The sequence below is a fragment of the Helianthus annuus genome, chromosome 10 (assembly GCF_002127325.2).
Source record: "Helianthus annuus cultivar XRQ/B chromosome 10, HanXRQr2.0-SUNRISE, whole genome shotgun sequence".
Taxonomy (NCBI): domain Eukaryota; kingdom Viridiplantae; phylum Streptophyta; class Magnoliopsida; order Asterales; family Asteraceae; genus Helianthus; species Helianthus annuus.
In genome coordinates, this window is record NC_035442.2 from 11,895,698 (window position 1) to 11,918,215 (window position 22,518).

General features: G+C 36.8%; 1 protein-coding gene and 1 long non-coding RNA gene across 4 annotated transcripts; both read right to left on the reverse strand.

Annotated features, from left to right (window-relative positions):
• Positions 1-1,580: 1,580 nt before the first annotated feature.
• Positions 1,581-4,485, reverse strand: LOC110880732. Of its 3 annotated transcripts, none has more exons than XR_004870542.1 (7): positions 4,101-4,483; positions 3,617-3,667; positions 3,477-3,520; positions 2,766-3,337; positions 2,261-2,619; positions 2,084-2,132; positions 1,581-1,980 (listed from the first exon to the last, which is right to left on the reverse strand). It is a non-coding gene; the product is annotated as an uncharacterized LOC110880732 (long non-coding RNA). The 3 variants fall into 3 exon arrangements; XR_004870541.1 differs by having other exon boundaries at positions 3,472-3,520; XR_002559433.2 differs by having other exon boundaries at positions 2,766-3,520; positions 4,101-4,485.
• Positions 4,486-11,956: 7,471 nt separating this feature from the next.
• On the reverse strand, positions 11,957-12,667 carry LOC110880559. The gene has a single exon (XM_022129062.1). The coding sequence runs from the start codon at positions 12,665-12,667 to the stop codon at positions 11,957-11,959; it is 711 nt and encodes a 236-aa protein (XP_021984754.1).
• Between the last annotated feature and the right edge of the window lie 9,851 nt (positions 12,668-22,518).

A 22,518-nucleotide genomic window follows, 5' to 3' on the forward strand; every position in this document is an offset into this window, starting at 1 on the left:
GCCAAAAAAAAAGTTTTTTTTTTTGCTTCGAAAAGTAGCGATTTTTATATAAAAAATATTTAAAAAAAAATTGTGTGATTTTTAGCTATTTTTAGGCATTTTTGGTGTGTTCAAATTGGTTCTCGCGGTTCTCAAAATAAGAGGTGGTTCTCGCATGATCTTCTCCCTATATATATATATATATAATTCTGGATGTTTGTATAAATAAGAGCTGCTAAAAGACCTAAAGTTTTTTTAATAAGAACCTGTTTAAAAGTTTAAAAAAAATGGCCCAATTAACAAGCCCAAGTGATTACTCTAAAAAAATAAGGGTCTGTTAGATCAGGGAAAGGAAACAAAACGTCGTGTTGTCGCAGGCAGGATAGTATATCGTACATGGAATTGGGAAGAGGGAAACTGGAAACAAAATGTCGATCATCATTCTATCAGATCAGGGAATTACGTAATTTCGCAGTGATTCAGACTTTCAGTGATTCAGTCGCAGCACGGCAGCAGTGAGGAGATTTGCGAATAGGGCAAAATTTGTTTTATCTATTTCATAACACTTATCGTAGTATTATGGGTTTTTACTATTTATATATTTGATTGAATGATTGATGAGTTTATATTATATGAAGATTTGCGAATAGGGCCCAAATTTTTTTATCTTGAACAGGGCCAATTTTTTTTTTTTTTTTTTTTTTGTGATTTTCGTAGACGACCCTGATTTGTTGTTTATTTACTATGACTTTACGATTTATTATTACTAAAATTAGTTAGTGTGTGTAAACTTTTGTTTTACATTTTGATGTTTAATATTTTTTTACTTATCATGTAATCAAATATATCTAACTTCTTTGTGTGGTGTAAGTGAAAAAAGTGTTAGCTCACAAACAAATGTGCCATAACTAAGATTCTTTTCTAAAATATATGTATATTTTGTTTGAGCATGTGAACTAAGATATCTCTTGTTGTTTCAATTTTGGTAAAAAAAGATCGGACTAGTTTGTCGAATTGGGAACATGTGGAGCACTTCTTCTATTGCCTAAGTAAACCATATATTTGAGTCGATTAGAGATGTACAAAAAAACTGATTTTAGAATCGAAACTGGAAAAAAAACCGAAATCGGTTTTTTTTAACCGCCGGTTTTTATACCGGTTACTATTCTTGACTTCAAAAACCGGTTATTAACCGAACCGGTTATTAAAAAACCGGTAAAAAACCGGTTTTTTGGGGAAAACCCGTTAAAACCGGTCCCAACCAGTTATACCGGTTATTGTTTTGGACCTCAAAAACCGGTTAGTAACCGGAACCGGTTATAAAAAAAACCGGTTTTTATTTTGGGTGAAAAAATCGAAACCGGTTAATAACCGAAACCGGTTTTTGAAAAAAAACCGATTTGTACACCTCTAGAGTCGATATGTGTGGGTCAAAATTGCATTAAACCAATAAAAGTGTTTTTTTTTTTTTTTTTTTTTTTTTAAGTGAATAAGGAAAGCTAATGGGTTACCAAATTATAAAATATGAATATGAATATGAACTAGGTTTATACCCACGCGCGCGTTGCGGCACTAAACCGAATCGTTCTTAGTTTAAAGTATCAAGTGAATACAGTTATTTGTTCTTTCTTTTGAAGTATCAAGTGAATTACATACCCAAAAATATGAATACCTTTGCAGTGTGCTTTCTAGAAAATTGTTTCCAATAATCAATCATACCCTGATAAAAGACTTGGAAGCCTAATTATCATTCGGCTACGGATTTGATGGGCAAGGGTTTCTACCTAAATTGTTTTAACCAACTACCTAAGTTGCCACTTCACCAACTCTAACTAAACCAGCTGAAAAATATCATGCAGGTGATGTGTGAAAATAATTTAGCCTTTCATATGTTACGGAATCAAATAAATGAGGGTAAGTCGTCACAGGTAGTTTGAAATAGTTGCTGGTTGATCTTATCGTTACTCACGATTTGTCTACAGTTTGGTTGCACAGTTTGGCCTACATACAAAACATTGTAAAGAACATAATGCTTAAAACAATGGGGTTAGCGTAAATGTCGTAACTGTGGTAACATTTAGAGATTAATAATAATATGCAATACCAATGTAATTCCTCTATTGTTGAGATGGGCTGAACTCAAATTGGGTTACCTATATGACAGAAAGAACGAAATTAGGATTAAAAATCTTACCAAAACCTTATTACTATTAGCATGCAAAACTTGTTCTCTTAAACTTGAACTTAAACTTGTTCATTTACATTCAAAGTTTTTATATACCATTATCATTATAACGTGTATAAAGTAACTTGCATGCGCCAAAAAAACCCCAACAAAAGCATGTAAACAGGATGTGCGTAAGTTGAAAAGAGGCGCAATCGAGTGCTAGTCCAATGAGTAAAAGGAATTCGGTGTTTGCATCTTCAAGGCTCGGCTGACCGGAAAAATTGGTGAAGTCTGAGCACCGTACGTTAATCGTAACGACATCGCCACAGTCCGCCTTGTTCTATTCAATACCCTCGCTCAGAGAAGCTTTACCATTTCCGCTGACCCATCCTATCCTCTATTAATTCGTGAAGAATCATTGCGCGAACCAGACTGAAGAACTAATGGATCCATCGGTGAACCTATATGTAAACCTGAATCCCAAGATCAATAACCCAAGATTACAACAATCAGACATACACTTCAAAGTGGATAAAAAATCCAAATAGAAGCTCCAAAAACATAAATAAATCAACTGATTAGAAGTGAAACTGAAAAGTATAAACACAAACAAACAGACCTGAAATCCAACCGAAAACACTGGGCAGCTGTGACCCGCGAGAGTTGATAGTACCGGGATAAAAAATCAGAAGCAACCTCTGCTAGCGCGGGGGCGATTGAAGGATCAACTGTCGCCGATGATTACTTTTGGTTGTCGTATGTCAGCAAACCACTTACATTCGAAGAGACCAGAGGCGCGACACATCGTTTTCTAGAGGATGCGACACGCGAAACTTTTGTTTTATTTTCAAGCTATCGAAATCTTGCTGCAACTAATTAATGCTTGATTCATTCACGAACCCATTTGTTAATCATGAAATTAGGCATTCACATACCATTCATAGACATAAAGTAAGATAACGAATAGGCATGGTTGTAAAAGTCGCTAGGCGCTCCCTAGTCAGATTCGGGAGTACTCGGCTTAGGCGGAGATTACTCGGGGAGTAATTGGCCTGGGAGAAGAGTACTTGTGCCTCGGCAGCCTGCCTTGTAGCGAGTACTCGGGGAGTACTCGGAGCCTAAGCGGGACTTTTACAATAGGGATCATCACCTCGAGGCATGCGCCCCAACGGCTTTTTTTAAACCATCAATCTAACAACAAAGTAAGGTAACAAATAAGGACACAAAAAAAAAAAAACCCAATAACATAGTGCCAAATAAACAAACCGCACATAGGCTTGCATGTTTAATACCAAGTATAATTAAGACATACTAAATAAAGTTACCTTACCACTTGACATCCAAGTCAGTTCCCCAGATTAGCTTCTAATGATGCTGTAAAAAATTAATACATGCAAAAATCACATAATAAATGACACATGATTAAGTATTGAGACAAATGGTCATGCAAGATCATTATTAAAAGCCTACCTTCGATCACACTTGCCTGCAATTACATCTTCACTCAAGTATAGCCAAATTCTGCAAACAAAACCAACAAACCTACTGAGCAGACAGCAAAAGTGAATAGCAGTATACACACAACCTAAATGAGAGCCTATATACATGTAATCATTCATTAACTTATATTTATACATATATAACGAAAACATCATATTTGATGAATTTTTATTTCACACAAACTGGTTAACATAGTTTTATTACAGAACATCCAAACACCACCAAAAAAGTCTTATCAGAACATAAAATAAAACTCATTAGTATCTAAACCCAAATCCAAACACTCCCTGAATCATAAAATAAAACAGGGAAACAGACTGGATAACTAATATAATCTAAAACAGAGTAATATATAGACACAATTTGATTTTTGCCACAAATACCCTAAACCAGTTTCAACACTCATTTAGCATTTAGGTGAGTCCCATACGTTAGATGTAACGGTCGTACTTACCTTACTGAAGGTGTCTTGGCAGTTACCAATCTGCAAGAAAACGACACATGCCTGAGACTTCACCCAAAAATTGACTGGCGGCCAGAACCCAGGAACTTAGTCCAACGGCGCATCTGTGGACCGTCGGTTGTGGTCGCCGCCGGGTTTAATAGCCGGAACCCTAGAGCTGCCGCCACCGTGAGAATTCATCGAGAAGGGGTTTGTCTGTGGATGATCGAGTGTGATACTCGAGCCTAAAGCTACTCGTCGGAGTACTAAGACGGTCGGCCGGAGTAAATGGCCGTCAACGGTCACCCTCTCTCATTTCTTTCATCGTTCTCTCTCTCTCCTTCCCTAGATCTCTGTTGCTTTGACACTCACCTTCCACCTCTTGAAGATGCCCTCATTTACCAAACTGCCCTCATTAACTGAATGCCATTTACAAAATTGCCCTCATTAACTGTTCATTCAGTTTACTTATTATCATATATGAATTGTGGGTGGGATTTAAGGTTGTTCAAATAGTATGTCATTTGAAACTCGTTTGATATCATATAGATTGCTTGAGCTGAACTATAACTTGTATCATTTTCGAGCCAATAGAAACGCTCTCTTTGGTTCGCCAGAAGTAAAAAAAAAATAACATATAGAAACCCCAATTAAAGTCTATAGCATAACAATAACTATTAATATGACCATTAGGAAAGCCCACCCATTTGTTTCTTACCTAACATCATAAAACAATACTCTCTGCCTCTCAATTTCTCTCTTGTATCGCTTTCACAATAGTTTCATCATCCATCGAAAGTCCAACAGTTTCTCTTGGTTTGCCCTAACAGTTGAATGCAACGTTGTGTGTTCTTCCGTATCCCATTTTCCCCTATAGACAAACGTTGTTTGTCTTTAATTGATTCGACAAATCTACTTCGATTTCTACATCTTCTACTTGTTTGAAACATTAACGGACCCACAAATATGTCTATCCTCGTCAATTTGACATCTTCTTCATTGATTTTGCATTCCTGTTGTTGTCTTATATACTATAAAGTTCAACTCTAATTCGACTCATATGAACAACTCAAATGGAAGGCTTTGTTCGTATCAACGTGGGTTAAAAGATCGACCTCTTGGCCTTAACACTTATGTTAGACACATTTACAGTCCCTTAGTTCCAGCCATATGTTTTGCGACAAATATCTATAAGTCAAAGAAGCCGAACAATAAACCATGTCTACTCACAAACACCCATTAGTTTCAACTTTGATTTAGCCTTTCAACATAAATCTTTTTTTTTCCTTATACTTCAACAATATTGCATCATTTATACCTAATAAGTTGAAAGTTTGACTCACATATTCTTCCTCTCTATCCTTTTAAAATCATAATTTAGCACTAGTAAAATATAAAAGGCTCCATTTAATATGGTTATTGGTTACCTCTAAATTAGGTAAGTCAAACAAACACACCATGAAACTCACTTAAGATATTTAATCATTTTTTGAACAATTACTTTTCTTGTGTTACTACATCGCAATCCCTAAATTGTAAAGCTTTTTTGCCCTACGCTGACCACACTATATCGTCTTAACCAGGCTTACGCTAGTTTCAGAGTTGGTTTGAATATTCCCTCGAAAAACCATACAAATATTTTTTGTTCTTAAAAAGAAACAGTTCTATAAAATTCAATTGTCCAAAATAAATTTCTAAACTAGCGGATTTATCGACATCAAGTTAGTAAAAAGAACCAAATTTACCACTCACATTCACTTGAAAGACGTTGGTAGGACATAAACCCAGGTGGGCTACACAAAAAAAACTAAACCTCCTACAACTATGAAATATTGATCAATTACGTAGAAGTTTTAATCACTTTAGAGTTTAGACTTTTTTTTAAGTCAATGATCTCTAGATCAAGCGGTGGAAGTCTTACATTTCTCTTAAGAGATGCAGGTTTAACTCCCATTTGGTGCAGAGTGAGACACTGGTGGACAATCATAGCAGACACAAGGAAATATGAGTTTGATCCTTGAGCCAAACGGGTTTTATCGGTAATTTCACCGTCGTGCCTACGGGCCGGTGAGTTATCGGGTTTTCCCCGGAATTGATGGTGGACTCGAGTTACTGTCGGAGTACTCTGTTTGATCTAGTGGCTGTCCTAAGAGGAATACGATCAGATCGATGCTGAAGAGATGGAGCTGATGGATATAAAATGGTGCTTGGCAAGTGTGTTGAGGAAAGCTGAGAAATTCAAGCAAATCACAGGAAGAGATGATCTTCGTGAGGCCAATGTTTCTACTTTAGGCTTTGACAAATCTAAAGTCACTTGTTTTCATTGCAGGGAAAAAGGACACTTCAAGAGGGAGTGAACTAATCGCGAAGCAAGTGGAGCTCAAAATCCATTCAACAACAATGATTACTACCGGAAGGCCATCTATCATCAAGTTGCTCGACAACCAAATCAACAGCAGGCACAAACTGCACATGGAAGAAATGTGATTGATGATTCTTCAAAGAGAGCGTGTATGGTGAATCAAGATGAAAAGAAGCCATAAACAGGATTCAACTGGGACAAATATATACCAGCTGATGGAAAAGCATGTGTGATTGATCAAGATGATGAAAAGTTACCTGAAGGGTTTAGCTGGGAGAATTCAATTGGGATGATTATGATCCTAACAAAGCTCCAGTTCATACAGCTTTTGTTGCTCGAGTTGAAGAAGATAGTGATGATGACACTGAATACTATGCTAAAAAGATGAGAGATCATTTGAAAATGCTGGCTGAAAGCGACAATGAAGATGAAAAAGCTAAGCAGAAAAAGAAAAAGATTAAAACACCGGTCAGTAGTGATGATGAAGATGTTCCGGTGGTCAGAAGAAAAGTTAAAGAAGTTCCAAAGCTCAAGATTAGTGAAGATGTTGATGCTAGGGAGATTCTTGTGAATTGTGAAACCTGTGAGATCATGAAGAAGAAAAACAGTGAGTTAATCAACAACATGAACAGGTTGAAGGAATCTTACGATGTGTTGAACAAAGCAATGAATATGTACAATGATTCCAGTGAAGAATAAGCAACAGCAATGAAGACACTTCAAGGAGCTTTCATGATCAAGCAGAAAGTGGTTAACAATTATATAGAGAAGTGTGCTGTTCTTGAACAGAAATTGGAGTTACAAAGAATTGAAACTGAAAGAGTAAATCGTTTGTTGAAAAGTTACTCATGTACTTCTTATGTCATTGACAGGATTTATCCAACTGTTGAAGGCATAAAGGCATTTGAAGATGATGAAGTAACTGAAGAACAGACAGTTTCTGAAGAAAAGACTCCTGAAAAGAAGACTGAAAAGAAGAATGACACAAAGAAAAAGACTGACAAGAAGAATTCTGGTAAGAAACAAGGTGTCAGTTTCAACAAGTGTCCACCCCCACTGGAAAATGATTTTTTACCTAACCAACTGGGGTAGCCCAGTTGGCCACCGACACCCACCTCTTCCTAGAGGTACCGGGTTCGAGTCTTGGGAGTGGCATATGTCGCCCAGGGTAAGAACTCGGCATGGGGAAGTCACCGCGGAGCTAGCTTGGTCGGGTAGCGGCTCCCAGAGTGAGATCACTCTGGCGGTTGGGAGGACCGTGCACTATCCCCCCCCCCCCAAAATGAATTTTTACCTAGAAATCCAAATTCTGAAAGAGTAAAAAAGGCAACAAATTTGCAATGGGAGTCGGAGTCTACAGTAAATTTGCCAGAAAGTATTGATGTTACTTTCACATCGTCTGAAACTGGTCAACAATTTCAATTGATGAAGAAGGTGGTGGATCATGTGTTAGATAACGATGAAACAGAGGAGTCAAAGTCGGAGTCTACGTTCGAGTCAAAGTCTGATTCCAGCAATTCTGGTCAAACCAAAAAACAGGGCAAAAGAGTTTATAATAAAGAATTCCTGTTATCAAAATCTAATTTGAATGATGAAACATTTAAAGTGGCTTATACTTTGAATGATTATGACAAATTATATTCTGATAAGGAATTTCCAATAAGAGGTGTTGTTGATAAACAAGGTTTTCAAACTAACAGAAATTAACATTTCTGAAATAAAAGATATTAATCTTTGATAAAACTAAAAAATACACCTCAAGAGTTAAACAAAGAGAAAACAAGAAAAAGGGTTACAGTTCTGGTTTTGGTTTTCAAAAGAAACCTAATCATAACGGTAATTTCAAAAAGAAAGGATTGGGTTTTATTCCAACAGAAAAATGAAAAATATGTTCGAGACTTTAAATCAAAGATAACATTTGTTTCAGGTACATCTTCTGAAGAAGAGAAAGAAAAAATATTCAGAAATCAGTCGAACAAAGATTTCCTTGCCAAGAAGCAAGATGAGATGAAGATTGCTGATCAAATGAAAGATACGAGAACCTGTTTCTAATGCAACAATGTTGGACATCTTGCCAGAAATTGTCCTCAGGCAATACAATCTAAACAGGGAGTGTCTTGTAAGCTAAAAGATAAAGAGGTTATGTTTGAACCACCAATTGACAGAACTAAATTGTTCAAAAACTCAACATTTGAAATTGGAGAATGTTCTAACAGATTTTACAAGAAAAGAGCTAAATCTGACAACCAGAAATGGGTTGTTAAGAAATCTAGTGGTAGTTCTAGCGATGATTCTGATATTTCAAAATCAGAGGAGCTATCTTCTGGCGATGAATCTGATTCCACAAAATCAGATGAGCCACATGTTGTTTCAAAAAGTAAAGGATTAGTTCTGACTGTGGATGATGTGAATTTTCCACCACTTCGGGCTGAAAATTTTAAAAAGAAATTTGGAAAGGTTGAGATTTCAAATCAACTCTTTTCTGAAAAGAAAGGTTTTGATGTTGAAAAAGCCTTTAACCCCACTGTAAAACATATTTTTGGAAAAATGGTTGACAGAAAGGTCAAGGGGGTTAAAGAGTTCTATGAGAAGAAGATGGGAGGTAAGAAATCGAGTGTTGGTAGCTCGGTAACACCCAAGGCTGGTCAGGCTTGGGTGGATATATTCTTTGATTAGAAAAACCTGACTTACCGGAGCTCTCAAGTTGGTAATCGTGTAGCAGGAATCGGCATCTTTCTTGAGAAATTCACGAAAAGTGATTTCGTCTTACAAGTGGTACAGAGGTTTGTTTGTGCATACTTACAAGTGGTAAATCAGGGACATTAACTTGTACTTGATTTCCTACAGGTGGTTAAAAAATGATGAAATGAACAATGTGATGAGTTTACCCCGAACCTAATCAACTAAACTTATTTTCCGGAAAAACCATTTTGATTAAAACAAACTTAAGTGTTTTGAAATTTTAATGGGAAAATAGTTTGTTGTAAGGGGGAGTTCTGATTGTTAATGCCAAGTGGGTGGCGAATTGAAGCTTGAAACAACAATTGTCAAATTTGGTTGTACAGTTTGTTTTCAAATTTCTGTAAATGTGTGTGCATTTTAGGGGGTGTAAGAATTTCAGAAAATCCAAAAACATTAGAAAATTTGAAAAGGCCAAAAACATGATAAAATTCAAAAATGAGTTTTGTTGTAAAAAGAGGAAATGATAGTACATCAGTGGACTATCACAACATGCTAAAGAAATGTATAGTAAAAAATGTGATAAACAATCTCACTGCAGATGTGCCAGTAGTTTTTGCACATTTAGTAAATTGTTTTCGAGATAAAACCTAAAATTTCAAACTTGCTTATCTCGTGGGTAACATTTCTTGGATATATGGGTAACCCCCGAAATCTTGTTTGAAAGGTCCCTCTTTCTGAGATACTAGGTCTTTATACTCAGTGATATCTGGGGTATTATCTGGGGACTTCTGATTTTGCGGAAGCAATGGCCTAGTCCCCGGACAATACTTTACGCTTGCTTGAAATATAGCCTACCCTCAACAAAAATGATGAAACAATAAAATTGATAATCATTGCTGTTGAAGAAAAGATCCTCTAAAGGGGACACACCAAAAGTCGAGCCGTCATCTCTCTGCTGAACGGAAGTTCTGACCTGAGCTCTCACGGTTTCGCATCTAACCCCTTTACAGATATCATCTAGGTATACTCACCTGTAAGACTGAATATTGGGATCTGGATACGGGAGTATATTCAAGTGGTGGGACACGCGAATAAGTTTAAGTATTAAAACATTAATCTCGTATCTCGAAACAGTTGAACTTTGTGTGAAAATTTAAGTGGACCAATATACTGACAATCTAGGTGAATTGTTTAGAACTTAAAATGGTTTAAGCTTAACGGTGTTGGTGATTTGTCTCAATAACTGATATGATCCTCTTACACAACTCACAAAAATATTATTTGTAAATATTTCATTACTACATTTCATATTATTCAAAAATCCAAAAAGATTTTATGTGTGTTTTAGCATAAATTTTGAAAAATCCAAAAAGATTTTAGTCAACTGTTGTTGGAAAGCTGATGTTCAAAATTCCAAGTGCTAAACATGATGAACAAATAGTTTGGGTGAAATGTTTTTGAGATGTTTTGAAATGAAATGAGAAAAGTTATTTGAAATAAAAATTGTATTCCTGTAATTGGTTCGGCAGAGATCTATAAGTAGAGTCTAAGATTGTCAAATCTTTATCATAAAAAACTTATGGTTGTGATTAAAGAAAGCCAGGATTTCGATTCAGAGCAGAGTATAAGCCAGGCAACGATCTTGAACCTGTAGAAGCCAGACTGCGATCCCAGCTTACTGAGAGGGGGAGTCTGAATGACAAAGAGCCAAGTTCAGATCCTGATAAAGGAATTCGAGGAGAGTTTGTTGGTGATGATAGAGAAGAAAAGAGAGAGATTTGAAGGATTCTTTACAATGTAAGATACTTCGAAGAGAAGCCCAAAGACTGATAAAGACTGAAGATGCGAAGACTCGACATTGAAGACTTGTCAACATTCGAGGGGGAGTTTGTTGGTGCATGCGTCTGTCGACTTCGTCTTGTATCGAGTCTTGTATAGAACTAGTTAGATATGGGCACGAAAATCAAGAAAGTGGAAATTAGAGGTGATTTTGCTTGAAATGACATCAGGTCACTTCAAGCGAAACCAAAATCATTCTTATTCCGCTTGAAGTTAATGTTCTGATTTCGCTTGAATCCGTGATGTTAATTCCGCTTGGACGTGTTCAAGCGGAATCTCCTTGCCTATATATATGGCGATTCAAGCGAAATCACATAGAAATTTTCCGGTTTTGCAACGAAGTGCTGCCGAAGTGTCGTCGTGCTGTAAAACGTCATTATATCAATCAAATTGACAGTTTAAAGTGATATTATTACTGAATTGACCTCAATATGTCTAATTCCGCCTTTCATATTGAGTGAAACTCTTCTGATCGACTCGTTCGGGTCTGAAAACGATCCTACACCATTTTCCCCAACAGACAAATGTTGTTTGTCTTTAATTGATTCCACAAATCTACTTCGATTTTTACATCTTCTACTTGTTTGAAACATTAACGGACCCACAAATATATGTCTATCCTCGTCAATTTGACATCTTCTTCGTTGATTTGCCATTCCTGTTGTTGTCTTACATACTATAAAGCTCAACTCTAACTCGACTCATATGAACAACTCAAATGGAAGGCTTTATTCGTATCAACGTGGGTTAAAAGATCGACCTCTTGACCTTAACACTTATGTTAGACACATTTGCGGTCCCTTAGTTCCAGCCATATGTTTTGTGGCAAATATCTAATTAGTCAAAGAAGCCGAACAATAAACCATGTCTACTCACAAACACCCATTTTTTTAGAACAACAACAATATTTATTACTAAAGAAAGAGCAGGACAGCTAGAAAACAAAACAGGAAACAAAACAAACGACGACAAACAACTTACAAAATCACATCACGAATGTTAAACTCTTTCCACCTCTCCCAATTGACCCCTTCTTATACCTTGATCTATTAGTAATCCAGATGTATGTCATTTCTTTAATAAGATCCGCTGTTCTTTCCGAAGCAAGAGAAATGTTATTGAACTCCACATCATTTCTGGATTTCCAAATAAACCAAAGCGTTGTTCTAATAATCACACCCACTATTTTTTTCCAGCCTTTCGGTCCATTCATCTCCTCCACAGTTTTAAGCACATCCAAAATCTTCCATTCATCTTTATGCATTGGGAATTTAATCCATAATAAGACTAACCACCACACAGTTCTCGAAGCTGGGCATTCCACCAAGATATGATCAGCTGAAGATTCCTCTCCACCACATCTCCTGCAGTTTTGATTTTCTAGAATCACTCCCCTTTTCGCCAGTTCATGTTTACTTGCAATTCTATTCTGAATTGCACGCCACACAAAAGAATTTATTTTGAAGTTATTCCAAAATGTATTTGAAATATTAACTTCAATCGACTCGCCTCCTATAATTTTGGCTCTAACTTCCGGTGTAAAAAAACCACCAGCTGGTTGCTCACCCCAGTACCATTTATCCTCTGTATGTCTGATTTGTATCAAAGAAAGTTTTTTACCCAAACTATTAAATTGTTCCCATTCTTCATCCGAATTTGGACTTCTTTTCCAATCCCATTCCCATATAGGCCCCATATCATTATTTGAGAAACATTCACCCACCTTTGCCCATTTATTCGCAGCAATAAGGAACAAAGCCTGGTATTTCTCCTGAACATGAGGGGGTGTTTGGCCTAGTTTTTATTTTTTGGCTTATGCTTATATTTTAAAGTAGCTTATAGCTTATTTTCTATCATTTGATAAGCTCTTTTTAAGTGTTTGGATTAGCTTATAGCTTATTTATATCATTTGCCCTTACACAAAGAAGGCTTCTTCAAATAAACTAAAAAACCATCATCAAATAAGCTTCTTCAAATTAGCTTATATAAGCTAATAAGCATAAGCTTAAAAAGCTAAACCAAACATCAAATTAAGCTTATTTTTGTAAAAAAAGCTAAAAAAAGCTATAAGCTTTGTTAAAAAAGTTAGCCCAAACACCCCCTAAATCTTTTTTTTTCCTTATACTTCAACAATATTGCATCATTATATATTATAAATTAGCAATTTCTTGTTGCATTGTGTGTAGTACCCCATGCTTGGGGAGTGTTTCAAAAAATTTTTTGATTTTTCACTTTTATTCCAAATATTTTCATATTTTGTATTCTAACTCTTGTAATTTTTCACTTTTAACCCAAAGTTTTCCATTTTTTATAATTTAATACAACAGTTTATTAGTTACAACTTTAGTCCCCCATACTTTTTTATCTTTCGCAAGTTTTTCGTTTTACGTTTCATTCTAAATTTTGCGAGTTAACATGTCGTAGCGTGCATGTGAGGTTCAACGTTCTTTCTCTACTTGTGCATATTTGACAGACTCGTCGCAACGTGTCCATTTTTTCTCTTTTAACAAGTTCACCGCAACGGGCGGGTCCTAGATCGACTAAGTTATTATTTTCTACATTTTACGTTTCTCTGGTTAATTTCTTTGAATTAACACACTGTAACGGGTGTGCGTGGTTCAACGATTTTAAGTCTGCTTTTCGTTCAGTGTAATTTTCCCATTTTATCTATTTTTTTTACGATGTTGAGAGTCGATGTCGTTGTGGCATTGGTGCTACTTGGCACGGTTTTACGAACATTTTTAACCTATTAAAATTTTTACTAATATTTTGTTTCGATTTACCCCTATACTTCCTTTACTTAACTATTTTTTACGTGCATATGAAATGTGTCACGGCTCCCCGACCCACCCTGGACGGAGTCGGGGGACCGCGAGGCAGTTCCCGTGATATTTAATTTATGCGGCAGCGAAAGTCTTTTATAACAGGATCTTTTATCCGTGAAATATGCTCGTTTAATATATTATACAAAGTTTAAGGGATAAATCCCATAATTTACAATAAGTTGATTTCACACAGAAATCTTTATTTTTCAAAACACGTTTTATTGGTTTATTTACACTGAGCCACTTCTCTGAGCTTGATAGTGCTTTACTGCACTTTTCCTGGATCACACAGATCACCTGAAACATGTTTGAAAAAGGTTTTGTCAGCGGGGAAATACTGAGTGAATCATTCTGTTTTCTAAAACGACCCGTTAGTTATAATTTACAGTACTAAGAGCGATTACAATGTTTCTATCAACCAATTATCAAGAATGGGTATTTGTCACTCGATTCATTTCTGTGACTGTGGTCATACCACTTTTGGGTCCCGTTGCCCAAATAGTGACGGTGTACTCACACAGAGTAATAATAACTCACATAGAGTAATATTCACTCACATAGAGTGATAATAACAGTACTGTGCACAATACCCCACATACCAGCTGTAATTTGGTGATTACAAAGACTTAATCCCTGTAATTATAACCTTTGAAAATAATTTGAGGTATTGTAATACTTACTCACAAACTGTGAGAAAACAATTTAAAAAGAAGAATGACTCACATTGCAGATTAACGAGCAATAGATATAAGCCTACTGATTAGCCTTGCTTAAACCTAATTTAACACAATGCACACACACAGGTTAGTAACTAATATAGCAATTACGTCAATTCACGAGATTAAACCTTCACAACGATTAATCAGTGCAATACTCGATAATTCAATCGGATTCACAACAAATAACAGAGCATAGTCCGAATTCGAACAGCACTCTAATATTCAAGTCGAAATCACGACTAATAATCAAAGTACAAGCTCAATTGAGCAGCACCCGGACTATCGTTGGATAGTTATAATCGATCGGACGTTGAATCGTAATAGCGATCGAGTTATTACCCTGATTGCGGCAGCGTTTCGATAATTGTGTGTGTGTTGGACTGTTTTGCTTATAACTCGACGTATATTATGAATTTTAACGTCGTTCAAGTGTCAGATTTCAAGTCCCAACCCCTGCTATTTATACTGAAAATTTGGCACCGTCGCGTAGCGCGAGGGGGTACCCCTTTAGGCGTCGCGCTACGCGAGTGACCACCCTACTTTCATAGACTAGGTTTTTGCGTGTGTAGGCTTGCTGAGTCGTTAGATTTTTAAAATTCTATTTCGACAGAGAGTTATGATGATAATCGTAACTAGGGTTTTGCCCCCCCTGAGTTTTAGGGGCCCTGATCCTGATTCTGATTGTTCTGGAAATTTTAGGGTTAGTGCAGAATTACTTGGGTTTCTCAATTAGGGTTTTCTTAATAGCTAATTACCATCCTAATTATGGATTTTAGTGGCAGTTGTTACATCCTCCCCACCTTAAGAAAAATCTCGTCCTCGAGATTTACTGGAATAGATGAGGGTACTTTCGCTTCATTTCCGTTTCCATTCTTGAATTCCATTTGACTTTGACCAACACTAGTCGTTTGTGTTTGAGAAACTTGACTTTTCTATCTTCAATCTGTAGTGGTTTCTCTATAAATTTTAACTTTTCGTTCACCTCTACATCTTGAAAAGGTACTACCAGGGATTCGTCTGCTAAACATTTCTTAAGATTGGATACATGAAATACATCATGTACTCCAGCTAATTCTTCTGGTAGTTGTAAACGATAAGCAACTGGTCCTATTCGTTGAATCACGGGGAATGGTCCAACGTATCTTGGACTTAGCTTTCCTTGTTTACCGAATCGTACTACTCCTTTCCAAGGAGAAACTTTTAAAAGTACCTTATCTCCGATTTGAAATTCTAAAGGCTTGCGACGATTGTCTGCATAGCTCTTTTGACGATCTCGAGCTGTTTTCAGTCTTTCCTTGATCTGAGTTATCTTATCAGTAGTTTCTTGTACTACTTCAGGACCTGATAATTGACTTTCTCCGATTTCTGCCTAACATACTGGAGTTCTGCACTTACGTCCGTATAGTGCTTCAAATGGTGCAGCTTCGATGCTTGAATGATAACTATTGTTATAGGAGAATTCAATTAATGGTAAATGGCTATCCCAATTACCACCAAAGTCAATTACACATGCTCGGAGCATGTCCTCTAGAGTTTGTATTGTCCTTTCACTCTGTCCGTCTGTTTGTGGATGATAAGCAGTACTTAGATTTAGTCGAGTTCCCATTGCTTTCTGAAAACTTTTCCAGAAATGCGAAGTAAATCGACTATCTCTATCCGATACAATGGAGAGCGGGACTCCATGTAGGGATACTACCTCGTCCACGTAGAGTTGTGCTAACCTTTCCATACTAAAGGTTTCTTTCATTGGTAGGAAATGAGCTGATTTGGTTAAGCGATCGACAATTACCCAAATGGCATTATTACCTTTTCTGGTTTTGGGTAACTTAGTAACAAAGTCCATTGTTATGAGTTCCCATTTCCATACAGGCATTTCTAACTGTTGTAATAGTCCTGAAGGTTTCTGGTGTTCAGCCTTAACTTGTGAACAAGTTAAGCACTTGGATACGTATTCGGCTATATCCTTTTTCATTCCTATCCACCAGAAATTATTCCTTAAATCTTGGTACATCTTATTGTTTCCTGGGTGCATGGTATACCTAGATTTATGAGCTTCTTCTAAAATCTTATTTCTTAACTCTCCTTGCTTAGGTACCCAAATTCGTTTCTTATGGAATTTCCAAATTCCATCATTTCCTTGTTCTAATTCTTTTAGGTAACCTTTCATTCCTTCAGCATCGTCTTGGATTGCTGTTTTCTGGACTTCTTTAATTTGTGCCATTAAATCTACTTGTAGATTTAACCTCAGAGCACGGACTCGTTTCTGTTTCTCATGGTACTTACGACTTAAGGCATCTGCAACTACATTTGCCTTTCCTTCGTGATATTGGATATCACAGTCGTAATCGCTTAGCATCTCCATCCATCTTCTTTGCCTCATGTTTAATTCTTTTTGCCCAAATATATATCTTAAACTTTTATGATCGGTATAGACAGTAAACTTACTTCCATACAGATAATGTCTCCATATCTTAAGGGCAAAAATGATGGCTCCTAATTCTAGATCATGAGTCGTATAATTCTCTTCGTGCTTTTTCAATTGCCTAGAAGCATACGCAATTACCTTCTTGCGTTGCATTAACACACATCCGTATCCTAATTTTGAAGCATCACAATATACTTCAAAATCTTCTGTTCCTTCGGGTAAAGCTAAGATTGGTGCATTCGTCAACTTATGCTTTAAAATCTTAAAGGCTTCTTCTTGTCTAGGTCCCCATTCAAACTTAACGGCTTTACAGGTTAACTTAGTTAATGGTACGGCTATTTTAGAAAAATCTTTGATAAATCGTCTATAGTATCCAGCTAAGCCTAGAAAACTTCTTATCTCCATTGCTGTTTGTGGAACTTTCCACTTCGTAATTGCTTCTATCTTAGCAGGATCTACATGGATACCTTCGTGATTTACCACATGACCTAAGAATTGTACTTCTTGCAGCCAAAATTCACATTTCGAAAATTTGGCATAAAGCCTTTCGTTTCTTAACAAAGTTAAGAGAACATGTAAATGCTCACAATGTTCTTTTTGGCTTTTGGAGTAAATAAGTATATCGTCGATGAAAACGATTACAAATTTATCCAAGTATGGTTTACAGATGCGATTCATCATGTCCATGAATGCTGCTGGGGCATTCGTTAATCCAAAGGGCATGACTGTAAACTCATAATGACCATACCTAGTTCTGAAAGCAGTTTTAGGTATGTCTTCTTCTTGTACCTTCAATTGATGGTATCCGGATCTTAAATCTATCTTAGAGAAATACCTAGCTCCTTGCAATTGATCAAAAAGATCATCAATCCTAGGTAGTGGGTATCGATTCTTAATCGTAACCTTATTCAATTCTCTATAATCGATACACATTCTCATCGATCCATCTTTCTTTTTCACAAACAGTATCGGTGCACCCCAAGGGGATGAACTCGGTTGTATGAATCCTTTACTTAATAATTCATCTAATTGCTTTTTCAATTCTAGCATTTTGGTAGGTGCTAATCTATATGGTGCTTTAGCTATTGGTGCAGTACCTGGAATTAAATGAATTCTAAACTCTACTTCTCTATTAGGTGGTAATCCAGGTAATTCTTCTGGAAAAACGTCTGGGTATTCTGACACTACCGGGATGTCCTGAAGTTCCTTATCCTTAGTGTTAATGATTACTGAAATCATATACACCATTTCCTGTTTTCTCGAATAACTAGCCAATTTCATTACTGAGATAAATTTCAGTGGCTTTCGAGGTTTATCTCCAGTAATTAAAATTACTTCTCCTGTAGGTGTTTGAATTTCTACAGCATTTTTGTCACATAGGATTCGTGCATGGTTGGCTATTAACCAATCCATTCCTAATACTACATCGAATCCTGCTAAATTCATTGGTAACAAATTTGCAGAAAACTTATGGCCTAATAATTCTATTTTTCCTTCTTGCCAGATTTTATCTATTTTCACAGAATTTCCTTCTACGGTTTCTACTGTGAAGATTTGCCTAAGAGTGGTTAATGGTAACTTAAGATCTTGGCAAAATAAAGTATTTATAAAACTTTGGTTCGCACCAGAGTCAAATAATACTTTTGCAAATACGTTGTGAACTAAGAACGTACCAGCTATCACATCTGGAATGAGTTCGGCCTCTTGAGTGGTCAGCTGGAATGCTCGCGCATTTCTTTTGGTTGTTCCTTCAGCTGGTTTGGTTTGGTTAACTACAGGTTTAGCTAACTTAGGACATTCAGATTGAAAGTGTCCCCTCTCTCTGCAATTATAACAAACTTTTGTTTTCTTCCTGCAGTCTTCTTCCCGATGTCCTTTCATTTTGCAAAAATTGCAAACCATGTTGCATTGTCCATAATGCTTCTTTTTGCAAATTTTGCAGAAAGGAGATGATGAGGATTGTCCGATTCCTCTTTTCTTGGCATTACCCACACGAAATCCTTGGGTAATCTTGTGAGCTAATTCCTTCTTGCGATCTTCCTCTCTTGTACGTACCAATTCATCAGTTAGGGTATTAACTAATTCTACAGCATCGTCAATAGTACGAGGTCTCGCAGCTTTAACGATGTTTCGGATTTCACTAATTAACCCCCAGATGTAACGAGAGATAAGTACCGGTTCTGGCGAAGCCAGTGATGGCACTACCCTTGCGTATTCAAAGAATGTCGAAGTATATCCCCGACAATCTACTCCTAGCATACGATGACTTAGGAACTTGTTTGCCATTTGTTCCTTCTCGTATTCGGGACAGAATTTTCTTTCTACAAGACTCTTAAATTCTTCCCAACTCATTGCATAAGCTATCCTTCTTCCTTTTGCCTGGAGGACCGTGTTCCACCATTCAAGTGCTCCTTCTTTGAACAGATTTGATGCATACATCACCTGGTCTCCATCGGCACATTTGCTTATTGCAATTACTGCTTCGGTTTTCTCTAACCAACGCAGTGTTGCAGTTGCCCCTTCATTACCTGCAAATTCAGCGGGTTTGCAAGCAAGAAATTCTTTATAAGTGCAACCAGACGTTGCAGCTTTCATTCTTTTAGGGAGTGGGGCCTGTTGCGGATCATGATCATCATGATTGCCGCCTCTATTTATGCTGTTACTGCCGTTATCTTCTGGAATACGTTTACTAGGAATTAATTGTGGTTCGGCAGGCTTTCGAACAGCAGCTACAATTTCTGGAATAGCATGAGCTATCCCTTGGGCGATAAAATGCTCGATATCTTGTCGAGTTATATATTGATCTTCCTGTTCTTGCTCAGATTGATTTTCTTCATTAATTGGTTCATTATTAGCGTTTTCCATCTGTTAATTGGTAAAATTATTAGTGTCTAACTTATCAATGACAAAATTCACATAGATAAGCACATAGATTATCACAATATACAAGTATCACCAAAATTGTCGATTTCTCAACTTTTACTTTGTTAGTATATTGTATATGCATCCATACACACCGTATCTTACAGAGTTTTATTGCCCATTTTACAGAATTTTAAGTTACTATCATACAATAGGGTTTTCTGTGGTTTAACTGACTGTTCTAGTAACGATGCTCCCTCTCATCGTACTTCCAAGTTAGATGCTCCCCCATTTCCCTGATCCTATTACCTGTACCTATCAGTTCTTCACCGAACTGACGAAGTTCAGCTAGGTTTTCATTACTCATGGGAGGATTTGGGAGTGGTTCTGGGTCAAATTGTGGAAGGAAGCTATAAGGATTGTTAACTATATTTTGGAATTGCCAATCATTAGTCCACCATTCCTCCATTTGGCCTAATGGTCTGGTATGAACTAGTGGGTCTGGAATAGCTGGTCCTAGGTTTAGTGGGAATTGAACTGTAGCCGGGTAAGAAAAGAGATTATCGTTGATAGGCTCTAAAACATCACAATTCTCCAGTAGGCGATCTATTTCGTCCTGGAACGTGAATTCCTCAGACTGTTTAGAGCTTTCGCCAATCTCTATTCCCTTTTGTTTCAGATCTATTCCTATTTCCTTTTCAGGTGGTTTTGAACTTTCTCCAGTTTCTATTTCCTTTCCCTTGCTCATACTCACAGGATTTTCTATTTTAGGAGTTTCCTAGTGGCAGTTTTCCTACGGCGCACTTTCCTCCACCCTACATATCTTCTCTTCTTTTTAGGTTTGGCTTTTTCCAGCGGTGGAGCTTGGAATTCCACAGGTTCTTCTATGTCAGCAATATAACCAGTAAAGTCGTGAGAGACTTCGATAGGCACTGGATATAAGTTGAGATTCTGGAATGTTTCCGACATCTCATTCATGCTGCATAGCATATATACAAAATGCAATGTTAAAACTTTGGAACAAAGTTTAACAAACAAAACACTGAAGTTTTATTGCATACTAATTTATACAAAGAACAACAGAAATAAACACACTTAGGACTTTATTTATTTACGGGATTGTAATTTCTCTTACTAGACCCAACTTATCGGATATTTAGAAATTAGCATTTTCTGCTATAGTAGCTAGCATATAGAGATTTGCCCATTTCCCGTCTATTTTATCTTCCCAAGGTGTACTATTACCCAACTCTTGGACTTCTGGGTTAAACCTAACTCTCTTGGTTCGGGGTTTCTTTGTCTCCTGACTCTTTTTAAGTATCGAATCCCTTTTCTCTGGGGAAAGTGGATTCTCATAGTTTGCCTTGCGGACAAAGATTCCTTCTTCTAAATTTACTGGATTTTTAGAAGAAGATGCCACATCTAGTTTGTGGTAGATAGCAGACAGCCTTTGCTTACCCATACTGTAACTAAAAATAGCCAGTTAATAAAACAAATAATCACAGAATAACAATTAGTAAAATTAAGCATTTGAACAAAATACTTAATTTAGGCTTAATCAGTGGCTCGATCAGTGGCTCAATTTAATTATTAGCTCTGATACCACCTTCGCTGTCACGGCTCCCCGACCCACCCTGGACGGAGTCGGGGGACCGCGAGGCAGTTCCTGTGATATTTAATTTATGCGGCAGCGGAAGTCTTTTATAACAGGATCTTTTATCCGTGAAATATGCTCGTTTAATATATTATACAAAGTTTAAGGGATAAATCCCATAATTTACAATAAGTTGATTTCACACAGAAATCTTTATTTTTCAAAACACGTTTTATTGGTTTATTTACACTGAGCCACTTCTCTGAGCTTGATAGTGCTTTACTGCACTTTTCCTGGATCACACAGATCACCTGAAACATGTTTGAAAAAGGTTTTGTCAGCGGGGAAATACTGAGTGAATCATTCTGTTTTCTAAAACGACCCGTTAGTTATAATTTACAGTACTAAGAGCGATTACAATGTTTCTATCAACCAATTATCAAGAATGGGTATTTGTCACTCGATTCATTTCTGTGACTGTGGTCATACCACTTTTGGGTCCCGTTGCCCAAATAGTGACGGTGTACTCACACAGAGTAATAATAACTCACATAGAGTAATATTCACTCACATAGAGTGATAATAACAGTACTGTGCACAATACCCCACATACCAGCTGTAATTTGGTGATTACAAAGACTTAATCCCTGTAATTATAACCTTTGAAAATAATTTGAGGTATTGTAATACTTACTCACAAACTGTGAGAAAACAATTTAAAAAGAAGAATGACTCACATTGCAGATTAACGAGCAATAGATATAAGCCTACTGATTAGCCTTGCTTAAACCTAATTTAACACAATGCACACACACAGGTTAGTAACTAATATAGCAATTACGTCAATTCACGAGATTAAACCTTCACAACGATTAATCAGTGCAATACTCGATAATTCAATCGGATTCACAACAAATAACCGAGCATAGTCCGAATTCGAACAGCACTCTAATATTCAAGTCGAAATCACGACTAATAATCAAAGTACAAGCTCAATTGAGCAGCACCCGGACTATCGTTGGATAGTTATAATCGATCGGACGTTGAATCGTAATAGCGATCGAGTTATTACCCTGATTGCGGCAGCGTTTCGATAATTGTGTGTGTGTTGGACTGTTTTGC

Excerpts from the sequence above, each read along its gene's own strand:
- LOC110880559 (XM_022129062.1), bottom strand. The coding sequence starts at position 12,667 with ATGGGGCCTATATGGGAATGGGATTGGAAAAGAAGTCCAAATTCGGAT.